Raw genomic sequence first — 16,358 nt, 5'->3', positions numbered from 1 at the left:
TCAAATCTCTTCGCAGCCACCTCCCGACCACCGACCGGTGATCGAACGGTGAGGAGGCGATCCAACTCAACAATCCAACGAGCCCCATCTCCAGTCGGTTCCCCTGCTCGGCTTCCGGATCCTCCCACTTCCCCCACAGCCGGCGGCTAGAAATCGAATCGAGCACGAGCAGCCGGCGGCGATGGCGTGGCGTGGCACCCTGTCCCGGAGCGTGAAGGAGATCCGCGTCCTATTCTGCCAGTCTTCCCCGGCCAGCGCCGCCGCCAGGTAGCCACCGACGCCTCCTCCCCCATCTCTCTCCCGTCGGATTCTGTCTCGAGGATGGATTTCCCTCACGCGGCGGTGTCGCCGATCTGGTTCGCCCGCAGGGAGTTCGTGAAGAAGAACTACGGGGACATCAAGTCGCGCAACCCATCCCTCCCCTTCCTCGTGCGCGAGTGCTCCGGCGTCCAGCCCCAGCTCTGGGCGCGATACGGTACGCATCCCCTTTTTCCTACTCGTACTCCGGCTCAAGGCCTGATTCGGACTAGTTTGAGACATTTCTAGGGGCCCGCCTCTAAATATTGCCGTGTCCCGTGTGGAATGTTCCGATCTGCACTGCTGGATCTTGTCTTTGTAGGTTTAGCATTGTTCATGTTTGAGCCAAAATTCTAGTAGTTACTGAAATCTGCCAGAGATTAGTTGAGAATATCTGTGCAGTCTAGTTGGTGTACTGCTGTATTCGTGTGAAACCTCCTCTGGATAGCTGTCCTGGATGGTAAAGTATGGTGTTGTATCAGGACCATGTCAAATCCAACTTCAAAAGCTAGTGTTACCAATGTATTGTGGTGTGACGGCTTAGTTGATTATATGGCTCCTCCAGCTTTTTAGTCCTGGGCAAAATTTTCTTTCACAGTTCTTCTATTGGCACGGTTGCATTCTGTTTCTTCATTTTGCTTGCAAGTAAAAGCAATAGAGCTAAAATTATTTTACAGTTATTGTGAAGCTGATATGCAGTTAAAAGGATTATTGCATACTACGGTCTATGGCCATATGCTCAGCTTCAAATCTAGATCATTTGCATCATGAGCTAATTACAGTAGGTTTACTATGTGATACTCCACTACATTATTTCGTAGATGTTTGGCCAAATTTGAGTATACCAAATTAGTCAGCTTATAGCTCAGGGCACTCACAATGTAGATACTGCCTGAAGCTCCTTCTCTGATAAACGCGACCAACCATAACAATCTTCCTGCCACATTCCGCAGTAGGTAGATTTACCTCATACCCATAGTGGTTGCCATCTCATCCCTCTCCAACAACTCAAAGCAAAATAAAATGTCATATTACTTATTTCATCCACCTCATTATTCTCAAGTGGGGCTGCAACAATTTCATTTTAACCTGACACTAGTGCATCATGCATGAAGGGCGGGCATGGCGCAGTGGTAGAGACTCTCCGCTTGTGGCCTGGATGTCCTTGGTTTGAACCAGTCTCTTTGCAGAATTTTAAAAGAATTTTGCAAGGGTAAGGCTGTCTAGAAGTCCCTTCCCTGGAAAACATTGTTTTTACGGTGGTAAGGCGAGGCGTGGCGACCCACCCCCTTCTGGACGCCTAGGCGAATAAGGCACGCGGTGAGGCGACGCCATGCACATATCCTCATTTAGCATTGAGCAGCACAACCTAAGCGATTAGGCATTTTATACTAACTGAACAACAAGAACATGCATCAGGCAAACAGGTACACACCACACATTCACACAAAGCTATCTACTTCTATATCAGATTAATAGCACTATAGCAGAGCAGAGAAGAGCACCAACTCCAAGCACAAGCAGATGCGCTAGCAAGTAGCAACCTAGCAGAGGGAAAGAATAGGAGAGGAAAAGGAACCTGTGTCTGGTGTTGCAGCTGCAGGAGGGGTACCAGCTGAGAGGCGGAAAAAGAACAAGGAGCTCATGGGCAGAGGAGTGGAGGGAGTCCGCCCGGATTGGTTGGGGAAGAGGAAGAAGATGCATATTGATTGGAGAAGGGGCTGGAGCCCCACGGGATTGGGGAGCAGGCATGGCGGGGTCGGAGCTAGGTGGAGCAGAGGAAGCTGCCACGAATCGATAGGGGGCAGAGCTGAATCGGCGGACGGGCGGACATTGGAAGAAGCTGGAGCAGATGGATGCCATCGGCGCGCCGCTGGATTCCAGGTCGCCGCCCTGTTCTCTCCCCCCCTCCCCCCTCTTCTCTCTTTCCTCCTCTCTCTCCCTTCCCGCGCTGCAACGATGCAGCAGCCCGCGTGGGAGTATAGGCGCGCGATTTCCCGCGCGTGCAGCTGGCGCCTTTTCCCCTGCGCACGCAAGGCGACAGCGCATTTTTTTCCTCCCGCGCGCGTCGCCTTTACGCACGTGCGGCGTCCATCCGACGCCTTGGTGAGTGAGGCGACGCCATATGCACGTAAGCCATGGCGAGCCTGACACCTCAATTGGAAAATCTCCTGGACGCCTAGGCGACGACTAGGTGACGCTGACGCCTAGGCGACGTCGTAAGAACCTTGACGGAAAGGCTGTCTAGAATTCCCTTCCCCATACCCCACCTTGTGTGAGACCTTTCAGCACTGGGTATGCCCTTCTTTACTCGTGTGCCTTGCATCTACTCACTCTAGTTCCACGGAATTCCATTATGTGCATCTCTTGGTTCGCTCATTGCACCAGTAGCCATCAAAGCTAGATGCTGCAAACCATCTGGTATTGTTTTCACTATGGGTGACCTTATAAGTGCAAGAAGATGATTGATATGAATATTGAGTATTTTCTTCTGAAAAGGTGGTGTGGTGTGGGGGATTTTTAGTATGCCTATCTCGCCTTAGCCAACTAAACCTGAATGCCCCCGTTCGACTCAAGCTCTGTTTTAGGTCTCCAATTAAGTTTATTTTGCCAAATGCCTCCTGAGCTCATTGATGTGCAAATAAATAATTTGACAGAAATGGGATCAGCAACATGTCCTTAGTAATGTTATTCTTGTACAATACTAACTATTGACCCCATTATTTTTGCTCATTTATGTCCTCTATCTTAGTGGAATCAATATGGAAAGACAAGAAAGTGCTTTAGGCTAAGCTAAAGAATTTTGTTTCATAAATTCACCAAGCTTATGTTCATGCAATGTCGATGAAATAGCTTTATTTTAAGAAAATAAATTATAGCTTGGGACAATCTTGATAAACGTGGAGCCATGCTTTCTGCTTTACAGAGGTGCAACTTTTGTTTCCATAGGGCACCAGTTAATCGGAAATCATATTCTCATCTCATGGTCAAAGTTCATATCAACCTAATTGTTGACCATAACAAAATATTAAGGCATATCTCCTGCGGTCTTCCAAGCTACTTGTTTTCTTATCTTACAAGGAGAAATGTCCGAAGACTTGATAGCATCATACTTTGATATGAAACAAAGGAACCTTGTACTGGAAGACTGTTGTTGGATTTTAGTTTGTTTTGTCATTCAGCGAAGTGCATAGTGAAGTACATTAGTACAAGTACAAGTAATGTTAAACGGATAAATGAACTCCAGTTCATTGTGTTCAAGTATTGTATTATATCATCTATCAGCACTTGTTTGTCTCATTGTCTATAGGAATACACATTTCATTATTGAAATTATGTATAGTCAAGTATTGAATTCTCTTATTCTTGCAGTGGATTGTATTTCTTATTTTGTTTATTTAATCATGGGTGCCAAGTATTCTAATTGAAGACAAAATAATGACAAACTTGACATGAGTATTAATAAAAACTCGACCACAGGGGGAGGATAATCATGGCCACAGCCCACAGCACATTGTGTTTGCTTTAGATGCTTTTGTTCAAGGAGGATACATCTGCTCCGTTGTGTCTTCATCACTGCTTCATTGCTATATGGAACATATCGTTTCATCTTAATCCTCTGCTATTATTTAACTGGTCAGAAATGGGTGTGGAGAGATGTGTGAACTTGGATGGCCTGACGGAACCGCAGATTGATAAGAAGCTCGAGGAACTTGCCAAGGCTGGAGAATCTGCCAAAGCCAAGTAATGTTGGAGTTCCTACAATCTCTCGCCGTAATGTTCACGAATAAGTGAAACTTTAGCAGTGAGTTTCGTGTTGTCATGACTTCGGTGCTAAGAATGAAATGAAGTCTTGGGTTTGTATAACTTAATGCGAGAAAGATAGACTGTTATTCACATGTTTGCTACGCATTCTTCTTGAGTTTATGCATATTTCATTGGTTTACCAGTACTATATACTGCATAGTTCTGTACTGTATTCTTTTATATTTCCTGAATTAGAAGTTGCTACTGATTTCCTTCTTGGTACTGATTTCCTTCTTGGATAATAGGGCTAGCGTACAGTCTTCCAGTAACGCTAGATGAGCTCCCTAACTATCTGGCTGAGACGAGTCCTTTCTGTTAGACAGATATGTAGCTCAGCCGGTTTGGACCTTTAGGATCGGTGCTGCCCTCGGCCTATATGGCACTGCACACTCAGATGGATTGGGGCAGGGATTCCTACGTTGGTCATATTTCCATAAACCAACCCTAGGTCTCCAAGCCTATATATGTACATGTATTATACATTCATCAATCAATCCACTATAGCCATATTTCGGCTTACATGGTATCAAGAGTTCAGAACCTTCCCTATCCCGCTTCTGCAAAACCCTAGCACTGCAATGCCACCGACGCTGCTTTCCTGCACCAGCCACCTCGCGGTCGTCACTGCCCCTGTGCACGATCCCCTCATGTCGTGTCCACCCCCGAGCAGTAGCAGCAATAGCAGGCGCTCGCGGAGGAGCGCCCACGCAGTCAAAGAGGCCCACGACGCCGCCTTCGCTCGCTCGGCAGATGCCAAACGCGAGGCTGTCGACGCCATCAAGATTCGTGACAAGGCCGACGCCCGCGCACGCGCTCCCTCGAGCGCGCGGCTGCAGATCCACATTGGCAGACCGATGATGAGCGCGCGGCCACCGATCCACATTGGCAAACCGATGATGAGCGCGACTCCGACTCGCACATCTCCGAGCCGCCTTTGCAACCCGGCGTCGATGCCATGCTCATCCACGAGGCTGTTGCAGTCCTCAACCTCCACCCTCAGGCCATCACCGTGTAGAACATCCGTTCGCTCATGCCGATCGTCCTCCACCCCAAGGCTAACAACTACGCTCACTGGCGGGAGGTCTTCCTCTCACGCTGGGCAAGTACACGATCCTGAATCACGTCCTCTCCAACGCCTACCTCCCCCAGTCTCCACACGCGCCCTTTATCGCGGAGTTTCGCTCCTTTAGCCAAGGTGACCAGAGCATCATTGATCATGTGACTTGGGTGAGGTAATCACTGATCGCACACTTGTTCTCAATGTGATCCGTGGTCTTCACCCCAAGTTCGCCAGCATCGGTCGCCATCTTCGCCGCGGAAGACCCTTCCCCACCTTCCTGGAGGCATGCGCCCATTTCCTCCTGGAAGAGCTCACCTTGGCGAACTCGTCCACATCTGCTTCCTCTACGGCCCTCATCGCCACCGGCATCGGCTCGTCATCAGCAACTCCACCATCGCCGCAGCACCCGCTCAACTCCGGGGGCGGCTCAAAGCACGCAAGTGCGGTGATGATGACCGTGGAAACTAGCCCGCATCGCCCGACATGCCCATCCCACTCCTGGCGGCACCAGCACTAGTGCGCCAGCATATGGCAGCCCTGGCGGGGGTCTGGCAAGCCTGCAGAACCCATGGGATGGGTCTATCTTCATGTGGTACGGCCATGGCCTCCGCTGCCAGCAGGCTGCCTGCCCTGCCCTACTTTGCCGGCCGGCGTTTGTCGTGAGTGCTTCGTCGTGTACAACAAATGGCAAAGCCTTTGCCGTGTGCTTTAGGGGCTTTGCCGTCTGCTTGTGGCGCGCGACAAATGTGTTGAATCCCGTAGTGCCAGCAGCAGCATCTGTAGGCCGCACAGCTGGCCCAGCAGCAGCAGGCCGCGCAAGTGGCCTAGAAGTAGTAGCAGCAGGCCGCCCTTCTTGGCCAACAGCAGTCGCAGGCCCTGCTTGCCGGTACCCAGGGGTAGTGGGCCGCCTCACTGATTGGGCTCCACGGCATCGGCACTGGCCTTCCATACTGGTATCATCAGTCCCTCGCGTCGTCCTTCAACACCATGGCACTGCAACAACCTTAGAACACCGCGTGGTACTTCGATTCAGGTGCCACTTCTCACGTGACCTCTGATGCAGGCATTCTTTCTTGCTCCTCTTTACCGCGATATCCTGTTCTATCATCAATTGTTGTCGGTAATGGTTCCCTTTTACCCGTTACCTCCACTAGCACAGCAACCCTCTCTGCTTTGCTACATATTAATAATGTTTTGATTTCACCATATCCTATTAAGAATTTTATATCTGTTCATCAGTTTGCTTCTGATAACAATTATTCTATGGAAGTTGATCCTGCTGGTTGCTCTGTGAAGGATCTTCTGTCTTGGAAAACGACTGGTGCAATAGCTTCGGGCCGTTGTACCCTCTTCGTCTTCCCGCCACCTTGCCAAGCGCCCTTCTCACCGAGTCATTCGCTTCTCTTTGGCGCCTCGGTCATCCTGGTCATGAGGCGTTATCTAAACTAGTTTCTTTTATACCCGCATGTATCCAAAGACACTAAGTCATACTCTGTCATGCTTGTCAGGTGGGACATCATGTTCATTTACCCTTTCATGTGTCATCATCTCGTGCAGCTCAGAAATTTGATCTCATACATTGTGACTTGTAGACTTCTCCTAGTATCTCAGGTTAACAAATACTATTCGATCATTTTAGATGACTGCACCCATTATACTTGGATATTTCCCTACGCTTCAAGTCTGACACCTTTACTATCTCTCTCTCTCTCTCACACACACACACACACACACTTTTTTGCACATGTACCCACACAGTTTGGCGCCACCATTAAGGCTGTTCGCGAGTTCGACAACTCTAGTGCCCGCACTTTCTTCCTCACCTGTGGCACCCACCTTCACATGTCATGCCCGCACACCTCGCCTGAGAACGGTAAAGCTAAGCGAATCATTTGTTCCATTCCCACAGCAAGGCAGCGTTTAGTTTTCGTTTAAGTTAAACAAATCTTTTTCATTCCCCAAATATGCACCATATTTTTATCCTGATAGGTTGTGTCAGTTCTTACTTAAAAATACCTGAACGTTGCTGCCACGACTTTCACCTTCCTCAGCTCATGCTGTTGCCGTAAGCAAGTAGTAGTGTTAGCCAGCAAGGCAAGAATCACACCATGTCACCATCGGTCAATTTGTGCAACAGGGATAGAGTAAAGCTAGACTTCATTATTATATCTGTCGAAGTATGCAATACGTATGCAGATGACACGGATCGTGGAAATTGTTCAGAATGAATTAAACAGTTGAATGGATTGAAGATTTTGCGAATTGATGAACATCATGGTGACTTGGTCGAGTACAGAGTAGCAGGTGTGCAACTTGGCTTACCTCTCTTGATGGCCTTGCACGTCAAATTTGCGTTTTGGCTCCTAATAATTTGATCTCAAGGGTCAAGTTTGTTCTTCAACTTTTAGATTGGCTAATCTAATCTCTTAACTTTTGTGTTTGAGTCAAACTCATCCTTGTGCTCATGTTGTGCTCCATATTACATGAGACTAATGAGAAAAGTCCTTTTTTTACATTTGGCTCCTTCCTCTCTTTCATTTCTGCTGTCACCGTTCGCGCTAAACATGCCCATGACGCCACCACTATCTGATCAAGCAGAACTAGCTATTTGTACAAAATCCAAGAATTAGCACCTCCTCCTCTATTGTTTCTAGCACCACCGAGCAAGCGAGCTAATAGTAAACCAGCCGTCCTCTCCTTTTCTCCAATCTGAGCTTCACAAGAATCAGCTTCCGATCCCTTTCCCCTTCTTCGTGAAAGCATGCATGTAACAGTACAAAGCACAAGCATATAGCACTCTCTTTCCCCTCACCCCCAATCGGTAAGCAAGCAGCATCTGACCGCTTCTCTCTGCTCCTATTTCTCTCAGCAAGTAAGCCATCAATAGCAACATGTCACATGTTACAGCAATAAGTTTAGAAAAAATTTATGTGCAAGCCCTAACTTGATCACATGTTACAACAATAATGCCAGCGCAAATTGAGGGGAGCATGGAGTTAGAGGCAAAAAAAGACTTCGCATCAGTAGCATGCCGCAATGGATTGCAACATCAACACAAATGAGTTTGGCACAAAAATTAAGTCTTCTTACTAGCCCCAAAACCAAACCAATCTGAAAGTTGGCAGACGACTTGACCCTTGAGGTTAAATTGGAAGACCAAAACACCTATTTTGCCCAAAAAACCATAATATACAACATATCCAAAAACACACAACCAAAGAAGATACTTTCAATGTACAAAGGGCAATGAACTTCAGTGGGATATCATAGATTAATAGCTGAAAGTGGACCAGGGTGAAAAATTGTTTGCTACTCGTTTGGATGGGAAATAATTAATGAATCCACATTTATTACGGAGCCCACGTGTGCTTCATTTTATCGAGGTACCTCCGCAGACGATATGAACTCTTGCTCGAAACTGTAGCACCTTTTGCTTGGTTGGTCCACGCTATAACCAACTTGGGAAAATGAATGATCAGTACTATCTTCATGAGCAGCTTGGTATGACTTGAATCTTTTTGTCCGCATGGTTTGCAATGCCATCTCAACTTCCTTCATTGTAGGTCTCTCTTCACCTCGAAGCCTCAAACACATCTCCGCAAGGGAAGCGACACTTTTAATCTCTTCCTCACTTGCTTCTTCTCGAACTTGAGTTGCAGCTATCTCCTTGATTGGCCTTGTCTTGGATTCCCAAAGAAAGTAGCTAGATAGGTTCTGTTTAGAGCCTGACTCACTTGTAAAAATAGGCTCCCTCCTGAGCAGTAGCTCTAGAAGCACAACCCCGAAACTGTAGACATCACTTTTTTCATTAAGCTGTCCAGTATGGTAATATTCTGGATCTAAGTAACCAAATGTGCCTTGCACAAGTGTTGATACATGTGTTTGGTCAATAGAAACCAATCTTGAAGCTCCAAAATCTGAAACTTTGGCACTGTAGTTTGCATCAAGGAGTATGTTAGATGACTTAACGTCGCGGTGGAGGACTGATACTGAAGCTGAGGAGTGAAGATAAGAAAGAGCTCCTGCAGCTTCTGTTGCAATTCTTAAACAATCATCCCAAGACAAAAAGAAGCCATTACTTGTAGCCGAATGAAGAATTTGGTATAGTGAACCGTTGGGAACAAAGTCATATACCAATAGTGGGACCTTTGTCTCAAGACAACAACCGAAAAGTTTTACGATGTTTCGATGGTTTATTTGGGAAAGAATGGCAACTTCATTGATGAATTCATTGATCTCACTCTGCTTGATTATCATTGACTTTTTTATAGCCACCACACATTGATCAGATAAGATGCCTTTGTAAACCATACCATGCCCACCACGACCAAGGATACGTGTGTCATCAAAGTTGTTTGTGGCTTTTTCGAGCTCTTCCAAAGAGAATATCTTTGTCTTGTCACTAGCATTTTCATCTGATGATATTAAATGCTCCAGTAGAAGTCCTTGGTTTTCGAGGAAATACTTCCTACGCTGCTTCTTTTCGATTTCTCTTCTCCATCTATTGGCAAAGAGTAGTGTAGACAAGCCAAGAAGTAGAATTCCGAAGCCAGCACCAAACCCAATAACAATACCTATCAAGAAAAGAAATATATTTCATCTTGTAGGACAATCCTGGTGAAATTTAATTGGGTACTACAGACTCACTTACCTAACAGAAGACTTCGTTGCCTTTTTGTTTGAGTGCACTGCTTCTTTGCTGTGTCATATTGTGTTTTGCTAGGGCATTTTGTACAGTAATAACCTCCTACGGTATTATGGCAGGGCCCTCCGCAAATGCCTGGTGTTGTTTCACATTCGTCAATATCTGCAACCACATTCAGTTTATAAAATGGGAAAAATATCAATCAAAAGAATATGTGTTTTTAGTTTTTGTATGCGAGCGCGAACCTTGGCAACCGTTCAGGATATACGGGTTTCCATCAAAGCCATCCACACATTTGCATCGATAGCCAATGTAGGTATTACTAACGAATTTTTCTGTTGAGTTGACGCCCAAGCATGTACTGTTTGCACTAACACATGCATATGCAGAGATATCCTGTTGCGCCTGTTGGCAGCTCTGATTGGCTACCGCCCAATGCAAATCTTGAGTGGCTGTAGACTCAGCGTAGGGAGCCGTACCAAAAACAGGAAGAGCATCAGAACTAACGGTCATGATGCCTTTGCCAACATTGATTTCCGACACGTATTGATCCCAACCGATTATAAGTGTGGAGGATGCTGCGTCACTGCAGTTGAGCAGAAATTCTTGCCTCGCGGAGCAGTCTTCTTCTAGACCGAAAGGGAATGGAACACTGATGTTCCCACACGATCGGCTACAGTTCACCTTCTGTGGATTCGGATTGTACCCTGTGGTTTGGAGAACAATGCAAGTTGATTTCTAACTGCATGCTACCAAAATAAAGCTACAACAACAATTAAATTTGGCAAATGCTTAGACCGAGCAATTGTACTACTCACCAGGCAAGCAGCCACCAAGCACATGAGGATTGCCATTATACCCAGCACCGCACATACACATGTATGAAGGGTAGATTCCAATCAATTCATATGTGCATGTGCTGTGCTCGCTGACACAGGCATAGCTGGTCTTGTTCTTCGCCACCGCGGCGCAATCTGGTTGTTGATCCAGCACGAAGCCCCAAGAAAGCAACATCAAATCGGTTTCAACGCTGATTCTGTCCCATAGAGAGCTCCGATTAGTCTGCCCTTCACCTCTTGCCTGACCTTCAACGTTGCTGTTGTTGCGCCTGACGAACTGGAACTTCAAGCTTGAAATACCACCTGTTGGAAATGTACTACTGCAACAGCCGACGCCGTCGCAGCTTTGCTTTGCAATGGTCTCCGTGATCCCGTCGCTAGGGCAGGTAACCGCACATACCAAAGCCCTTGAGTTAATGTCACGAAGCCAATATATATCGAAGTCACAGCCAGTGAAGTTTAGTTGTATTTGCGAGGCGACGAAAGATCGGCCAGGTGCTGTCCATGACACGTTGTACACATCAACGCCGGAAATCATGGGGATGGACCGAGAAAAGGCGACATCTAAACCTGTTATTTACCATGATCAATGAAATGAGTCATTTCTTCAAGAAAGTGAAGATATAATAAACTACAAAAATGTTGCCAGGTTTTCAGAAATATTTGTGCAAGTTTTTAGGAGTTTTTTTTACTGGTTTCAGAATACATCAGGCCAGGTTTGGCAATTTTGCTGCGCGTTCAAAAATTGTTGCTCCTACATTTCGAGAAATTACTGAGCTAGTGTCAAGTGCGTGATTAGGGTTGGGCATCAGGTCATGGCAATCCCATCTAAGTCAACTTATTAATTACTACCTCTTGCACTTTTCCAAAAAATAAACTTTTCAAGAACTCATTCTAATCGCCTAAATTGCTCTTGCCAGAAGATAAATGCGCTCCCTGGGCGTTGTGGGCAGTGTGTGGTGTGCGTGCTGGTTGGGCCCTGAGGGTCTTAATCCCATAACAACTGGTTTCATAAAATTGCATTGTTTTCAGAAATGTTGATGTATCTGTTAGTAGATAAGGAATTCCGTATGCACATATTGAGATGCTGTACCTACCATGCATATTGTGGATGTACTAGACTACTAGCTAGTATGAACTTACCAGGACTATTAGCGGGTAAAGCAAAAGGGATGCCGTCAACGAGCTCTGTGTCGCCGTCGTTGAGGAAGAGCCTTGGGGGCTGGGTGCTGTGGTTGCAGATGACCTCAAAGTCAGGGTCCCGGAAACAGCCGGCGCCGATGCCGGATGCCGAACGGGTAGTCAAAGGTAATGTCGCCACACGTCTTGGGACAGTGGGCAAGCGTGGCGGCGGACGGAACGGTCACATTGCCGGATGCTAGCATAGCTGCAGCCTCGCCCCCGAAGCCGAGTATGAGCACAGCAATAAGCAGCGCAGCATCATGAGCAAGGAAACCCATATCGAGCCCCCTTCAGCTCTCTTGCTCTCTAGTGAATGGGTTATGATGAGCAGCTCAAAATCTAGCTCGATGCTAGCCTTCGGCACCCGGATCGTAATGCGTTATTATGCATGTGGTCAGGAAGGACTTGCTCAAACAGACTGGAAGTAGTTGAAATTCCTGCTTGTCTCCTTTCCTTGAGACGCGCTGGGTACCTTGCATGGACATTCTGCAAACAGCGCAACAATAGGCAATTGAGGAAGGACATATTCCTGCGTGCTGGCATGTATAATTTCGAAGGAAAAAAATGCCAACTACTGAAAGCGTCATATATATAATCATCACAGACAATAGAGAGGAACATGGCGGCGCATGATATTCCATATTATTTGGGACTCGGGGTCCAAGCTTTTATATGTTGCAATGGGATACAAAATACCCGACTGATTAGTTGCTGCTAGCTTTTATTGCTGTTCTTCACCCACGACCACGAGGGCACGAAAGCATGAGCTGATAGGCGGTAGCTAGGCATGCACACAAGTGGACCTTGACGTTGTCAATGTGTGGACTTGCAGCTTGGCCAGGCTAGCCAGCTGCACATTGTTGCAACTAAACCACGAATGGGCCGATGTCCAAACCACATCCACATCAAACTTATTATATATATAAGTATTTAATCCATCCATCGTACATCCAACCATCCATCCATCGTACATCCAACCAATCTGACTCAAAAACAAAACCAATCCATCTTGCCATCAGTTTTGAACCAAACCAAATGGGCCTAGCTTCCTCTAAATTGTCCCAAACTGTGATGTTTAACTCACAGATTTAGCATTTAAAAGCTAATTGGCTAATTTGTAATGCACTACACTACCTATAACATTTAAAGGTTCTTGTAAGCCTGCATCGTCCGATCTCGATCGATCTTGCTAGTTCTTAATAGATTTCACAATTTACCTCATGATAATAGTAGATCTATCAGCTTCTATCTAATCTTTTTCTTGCAGAATCTCAATAGCCGATAATATATTTGATTCTCAGTGTTCTCTTAAGTGGAGAACCAGCTAGCTCTGGGTTCGAGTGGCATTTCACCCCTAACCACAACTCATCCGCTAATCCTTCAACATCAGTCGGGTTGGACCTCTACTTAGTGGACCTTGACGTTGTCAATGTGGACTTGCAGCTTGGCCAGGCTAGCCAGCTGCAACAACCGCACATTATTGCAACTAAAGCATGAATGGGGTGATGTCCAAACCACATCCACATCAAATTTATTATATATATATTTAATCCATCCATCATGCTTCCAACCAATCCGACATAAAAACAAAACCAATGCATCTTGCCTTCAGCTTCGAACCAAACCATATGGTCGCTGTATTTTTGTACCTGACCAAGAACCAAATTAACCCAATCAGATGGCAGCCATGTTGAAGCTATCAAAACTGAAAACAAATAGTAACATAGAACTAGCAATTTATCCTGCTGCCTATATCTAGTTCTGAACAGAAAAAGACCTTTCAACTTAGGACAGAAAATGCATATTACAAACTGAAATTTAGTAAACACTAGTCAATTTCTAAACTATAAGACTTTCAGTTGAAGACACAACATAAGTGTAGAGAATTTATCTTGAAATTAAATTCAATTAAATTCCAGGATATGTTATATAAGAACAGAACAAGGAGTCAACAAAAGATCACAGTTTATTTTCCACTAGGACATTATCATATAGGGGGCAAAAGGACATGAGTTCATTGTTCAGGACAAAGTAAAGAGCGCTACTTACATGAGAGACTTTGTGCCACTGCCAACACAATCGTATTGTGTCTATACCTAATCAAGCGATATTTACCTGAAATTAAATCAAATTAAGTTAGATAAGGTATTTGCATGAACATGGCATAATTATTTCCCAACATCAAGATAGCATGCAGTTTTGTAACATGGGCTGCAGCTAAACAATGAAACACTAGGATACAACAGAGGCACTCTACTTCCAGATTCCAGCAAAGTACAATAGTAATGCTTCATATATAGATTTGCTCACACACCAATTACTAACCAATCAGTTGATTCTGCCAACATGCAAGTACACTCGACCTAGTTGCCTGCAAATAAATTCTAGCTAGGATATATCATTACAAATAGAATAGGGTCAATTCTTACTAGTGTCATGCATACTTTGACTGTTAACAAATTTCTTTAGCATACGAGACGACTAGAACACCTTTGGCTGTTAACAAATTTCTTTAGCATACTAACTTATATGTTTCCATTACCACCTTTGTCTTTGTGCATCATTTATTCATTTTCAGTTCACAAACAAGACTAGAACACAATCATCAAATTAAATGAATAGTTGGGCGCCGCACCATATGAAAAATAACATCATGCTTCCTTTCCCTCTGATAGACAAGTAAAGGGTCAATGTATTCCTGTTGGGAAACATAGAGAAACATGAAGAAAGTCTAATCAGAACCTTATGGTTTCCACTCAAATCATTACTAGATCCATCCCCTCTAGAGAAATTAACACACACAAGAGAATCATACCACATGGAGCTAAGGAAGATGGCCTTGGCAGGCACGCATTCGTGTCATCGAGTGTGTGATGGAGTACACAGGCTTGCGTCCGGCTCGGTGGCGTTGCAGCTGAGGTGCAAGAACTCAGCGTATGTCACAGCACTGGCACCGAACCAGCAGATCCACGCCTGACTTGCTGCTGACAGCACTGAGTTCGCGCCCCACTTGGCCAGCGCCGGCGACACAGGAAGATCCGCGCGAACTCTCGAAGCCGACCTCGAGCTTCCGGATCTAGGATGGGGAAGCGAAGATACGATGGGCTGAGCATGGACTGGATCTCGAAGGAGGATAGGAGCAAGGCGGGGTGAGATAGGTAGAAACGACGGTGGCACAGGCTAGGGATTTGAGGAACGTGAGCGGCAATGGCGGCAGCGGCGGCGGCGACCTATGTTTGTGAGGATGGGAGGTGGAGCGAAGAGGTCGAGAGGATAAGGTTTGGGAGAGTAGCAGTTCCCTTCGTTTTCTTTTTTGGTTGGGCGATTTGGTCGGGGGTGGGGGTGGGGATGCGCTGCTGCGGGCTGTGCGGATTGGGCTCTTGACGGTCGGCCTATACCGTCAGGACCCTTCGCGTTTCCGGTAGTGCATATCGGCCTAGCTTCCACGAAATGGTCCCGAACTGTGATGTTTAACTCATAAATTTAGCATTTAAAAGCCAGTTAGCTTATTTGTAATGCACTACACTGCCTATAGCATTTAAAAGTTCTTGTAAGGCTGCATCATCCGATCTCTTGCTAGTTCTTAATAGATTTCACAATTTAGCTCGATAATCATAGATCTATTAGCTTCTATCTAATATTTTTCTTGCAGCATCTCAGTAGCAGATAATATCTTTGATTCTCATTGTTCTCTTAAGTTATCTAAATGTTATTTCTTGTTATAGTTAATTTTATCAGCTGATTTGTTTAATCTAGTTTCACTATCATAAGTTGTCTTGATTTGGTCCAGTCCTTGAATAGTGATATATAATATGTCTTATTGATTAGATTCGTCTTTCTATGAAAAGAAACATGATGATGGTGACTTGGAGGTCCAATCAGCTATTCTAGCCGATCACAAATTTGTGTTAACAATAAACTTTGCTATAATTAGATTCAAGAGCAAGTTTATTTAATCTATCGTCCCGCTTTCAATGTTGTCTTGGTTAGATCTGATCCGACTGATATGGCGCTAGGTTGAATTTAATCGGCTAGATGCGCTTCTTTATGGCTAAGTTTATCTTTGGCTTTATTCGTCACCAATGAATCGGATTCCGAGCCAACGACTTTACTAATGTATTGGATCTTGTGGCCGATGTGTTTTCTAGAACTTCTCGGAATTCCTGCCGACGTGGTCCTTTTAATTTGCTGATTAAATTTCTTTCCCTTGTCAATTACATGTCAAATTGACTGGTACATCCCTAATCTAAATTGTAGGACCTGCACTGGAGATAAATAGAGCTCTCAGAACTTAGTGCGTCGTGCTCTGCAAGATTCACCGTCCAATTTTTGCGACAACATGGTCATTGCAAAACTTGTGAACCCATATGGTTGGTTCCTATCTTTTGATGAGGGAAGGGGGATAACTTGACTGGTGGAGGGAGATGTCGTTCATGGCCCGACTACAGCCTTCAAAGGACGTTGCGCCCTGGCAACCCATACACTACATTTAATGGCTACCGTGATCTTGTGGAGTGCAACACACAAC

At 45.5% G+C, this 16,358-nt stretch overlaps 1 protein-coding gene, 1 long non-coding RNA gene and 1 pseudogene across 2 annotated transcripts; 1 reads left to right on the top strand and 2 right to left on the bottom strand.

The window, feature by feature from the left end:
* Positions 1–4,254, top strand: LOC120682273 (NADH dehydrogenase [ubiquinone] 1 alpha subcomplex subunit 2-like). Its single transcript, XM_039964094.1, has 3 exons — positions 1–267; positions 369–475; positions 3,939–4,254. Exons 1-3 carry the CDS (start codon positions 182–184, stop codon positions 4,043–4,045), a joined length of 300 nt encoding a protein of 99 aa, XP_039820028.1. The 5' UTR covers positions 1–181; the 3' UTR covers positions 4,046–4,254.
* A 4,285-nt stretch (positions 4,255–8,539) lies between these two features.
* On the bottom strand, positions 8,540–12,108 carry LOC120681038 (annotated as a pseudogene).
* A 1,225-nt stretch (positions 12,109–13,333) lies between these two features.
* On the bottom strand, positions 13,334–14,796 carry LOC120682274. Its single transcript, XR_005678336.1, has 4 exons — positions 14,646–14,796; positions 14,466–14,528; positions 13,880–13,945; positions 13,334–13,479 (listed from the first exon to the last, which is right to left on the bottom strand). It is a non-coding gene; the product is annotated as an uncharacterized LOC120682274 (long non-coding RNA).
* Positions 14,797–16,358: the final 1,562 nt, after the last annotated feature.

The sequence above is a fragment of the Panicum virgatum genome, chromosome 7N (genome assembly GCF_016808335.1).
Source record: "Panicum virgatum strain AP13 chromosome 7N, P.virgatum_v5, whole genome shotgun sequence".
In the NCBI taxonomy this organism is placed as follows: Eukaryota; Viridiplantae; Streptophyta; class Magnoliopsida; order Poales; family Poaceae; genus Panicum; species Panicum virgatum.
This window is presented reverse-complemented; position numbering and strand designations above follow the sequence as displayed.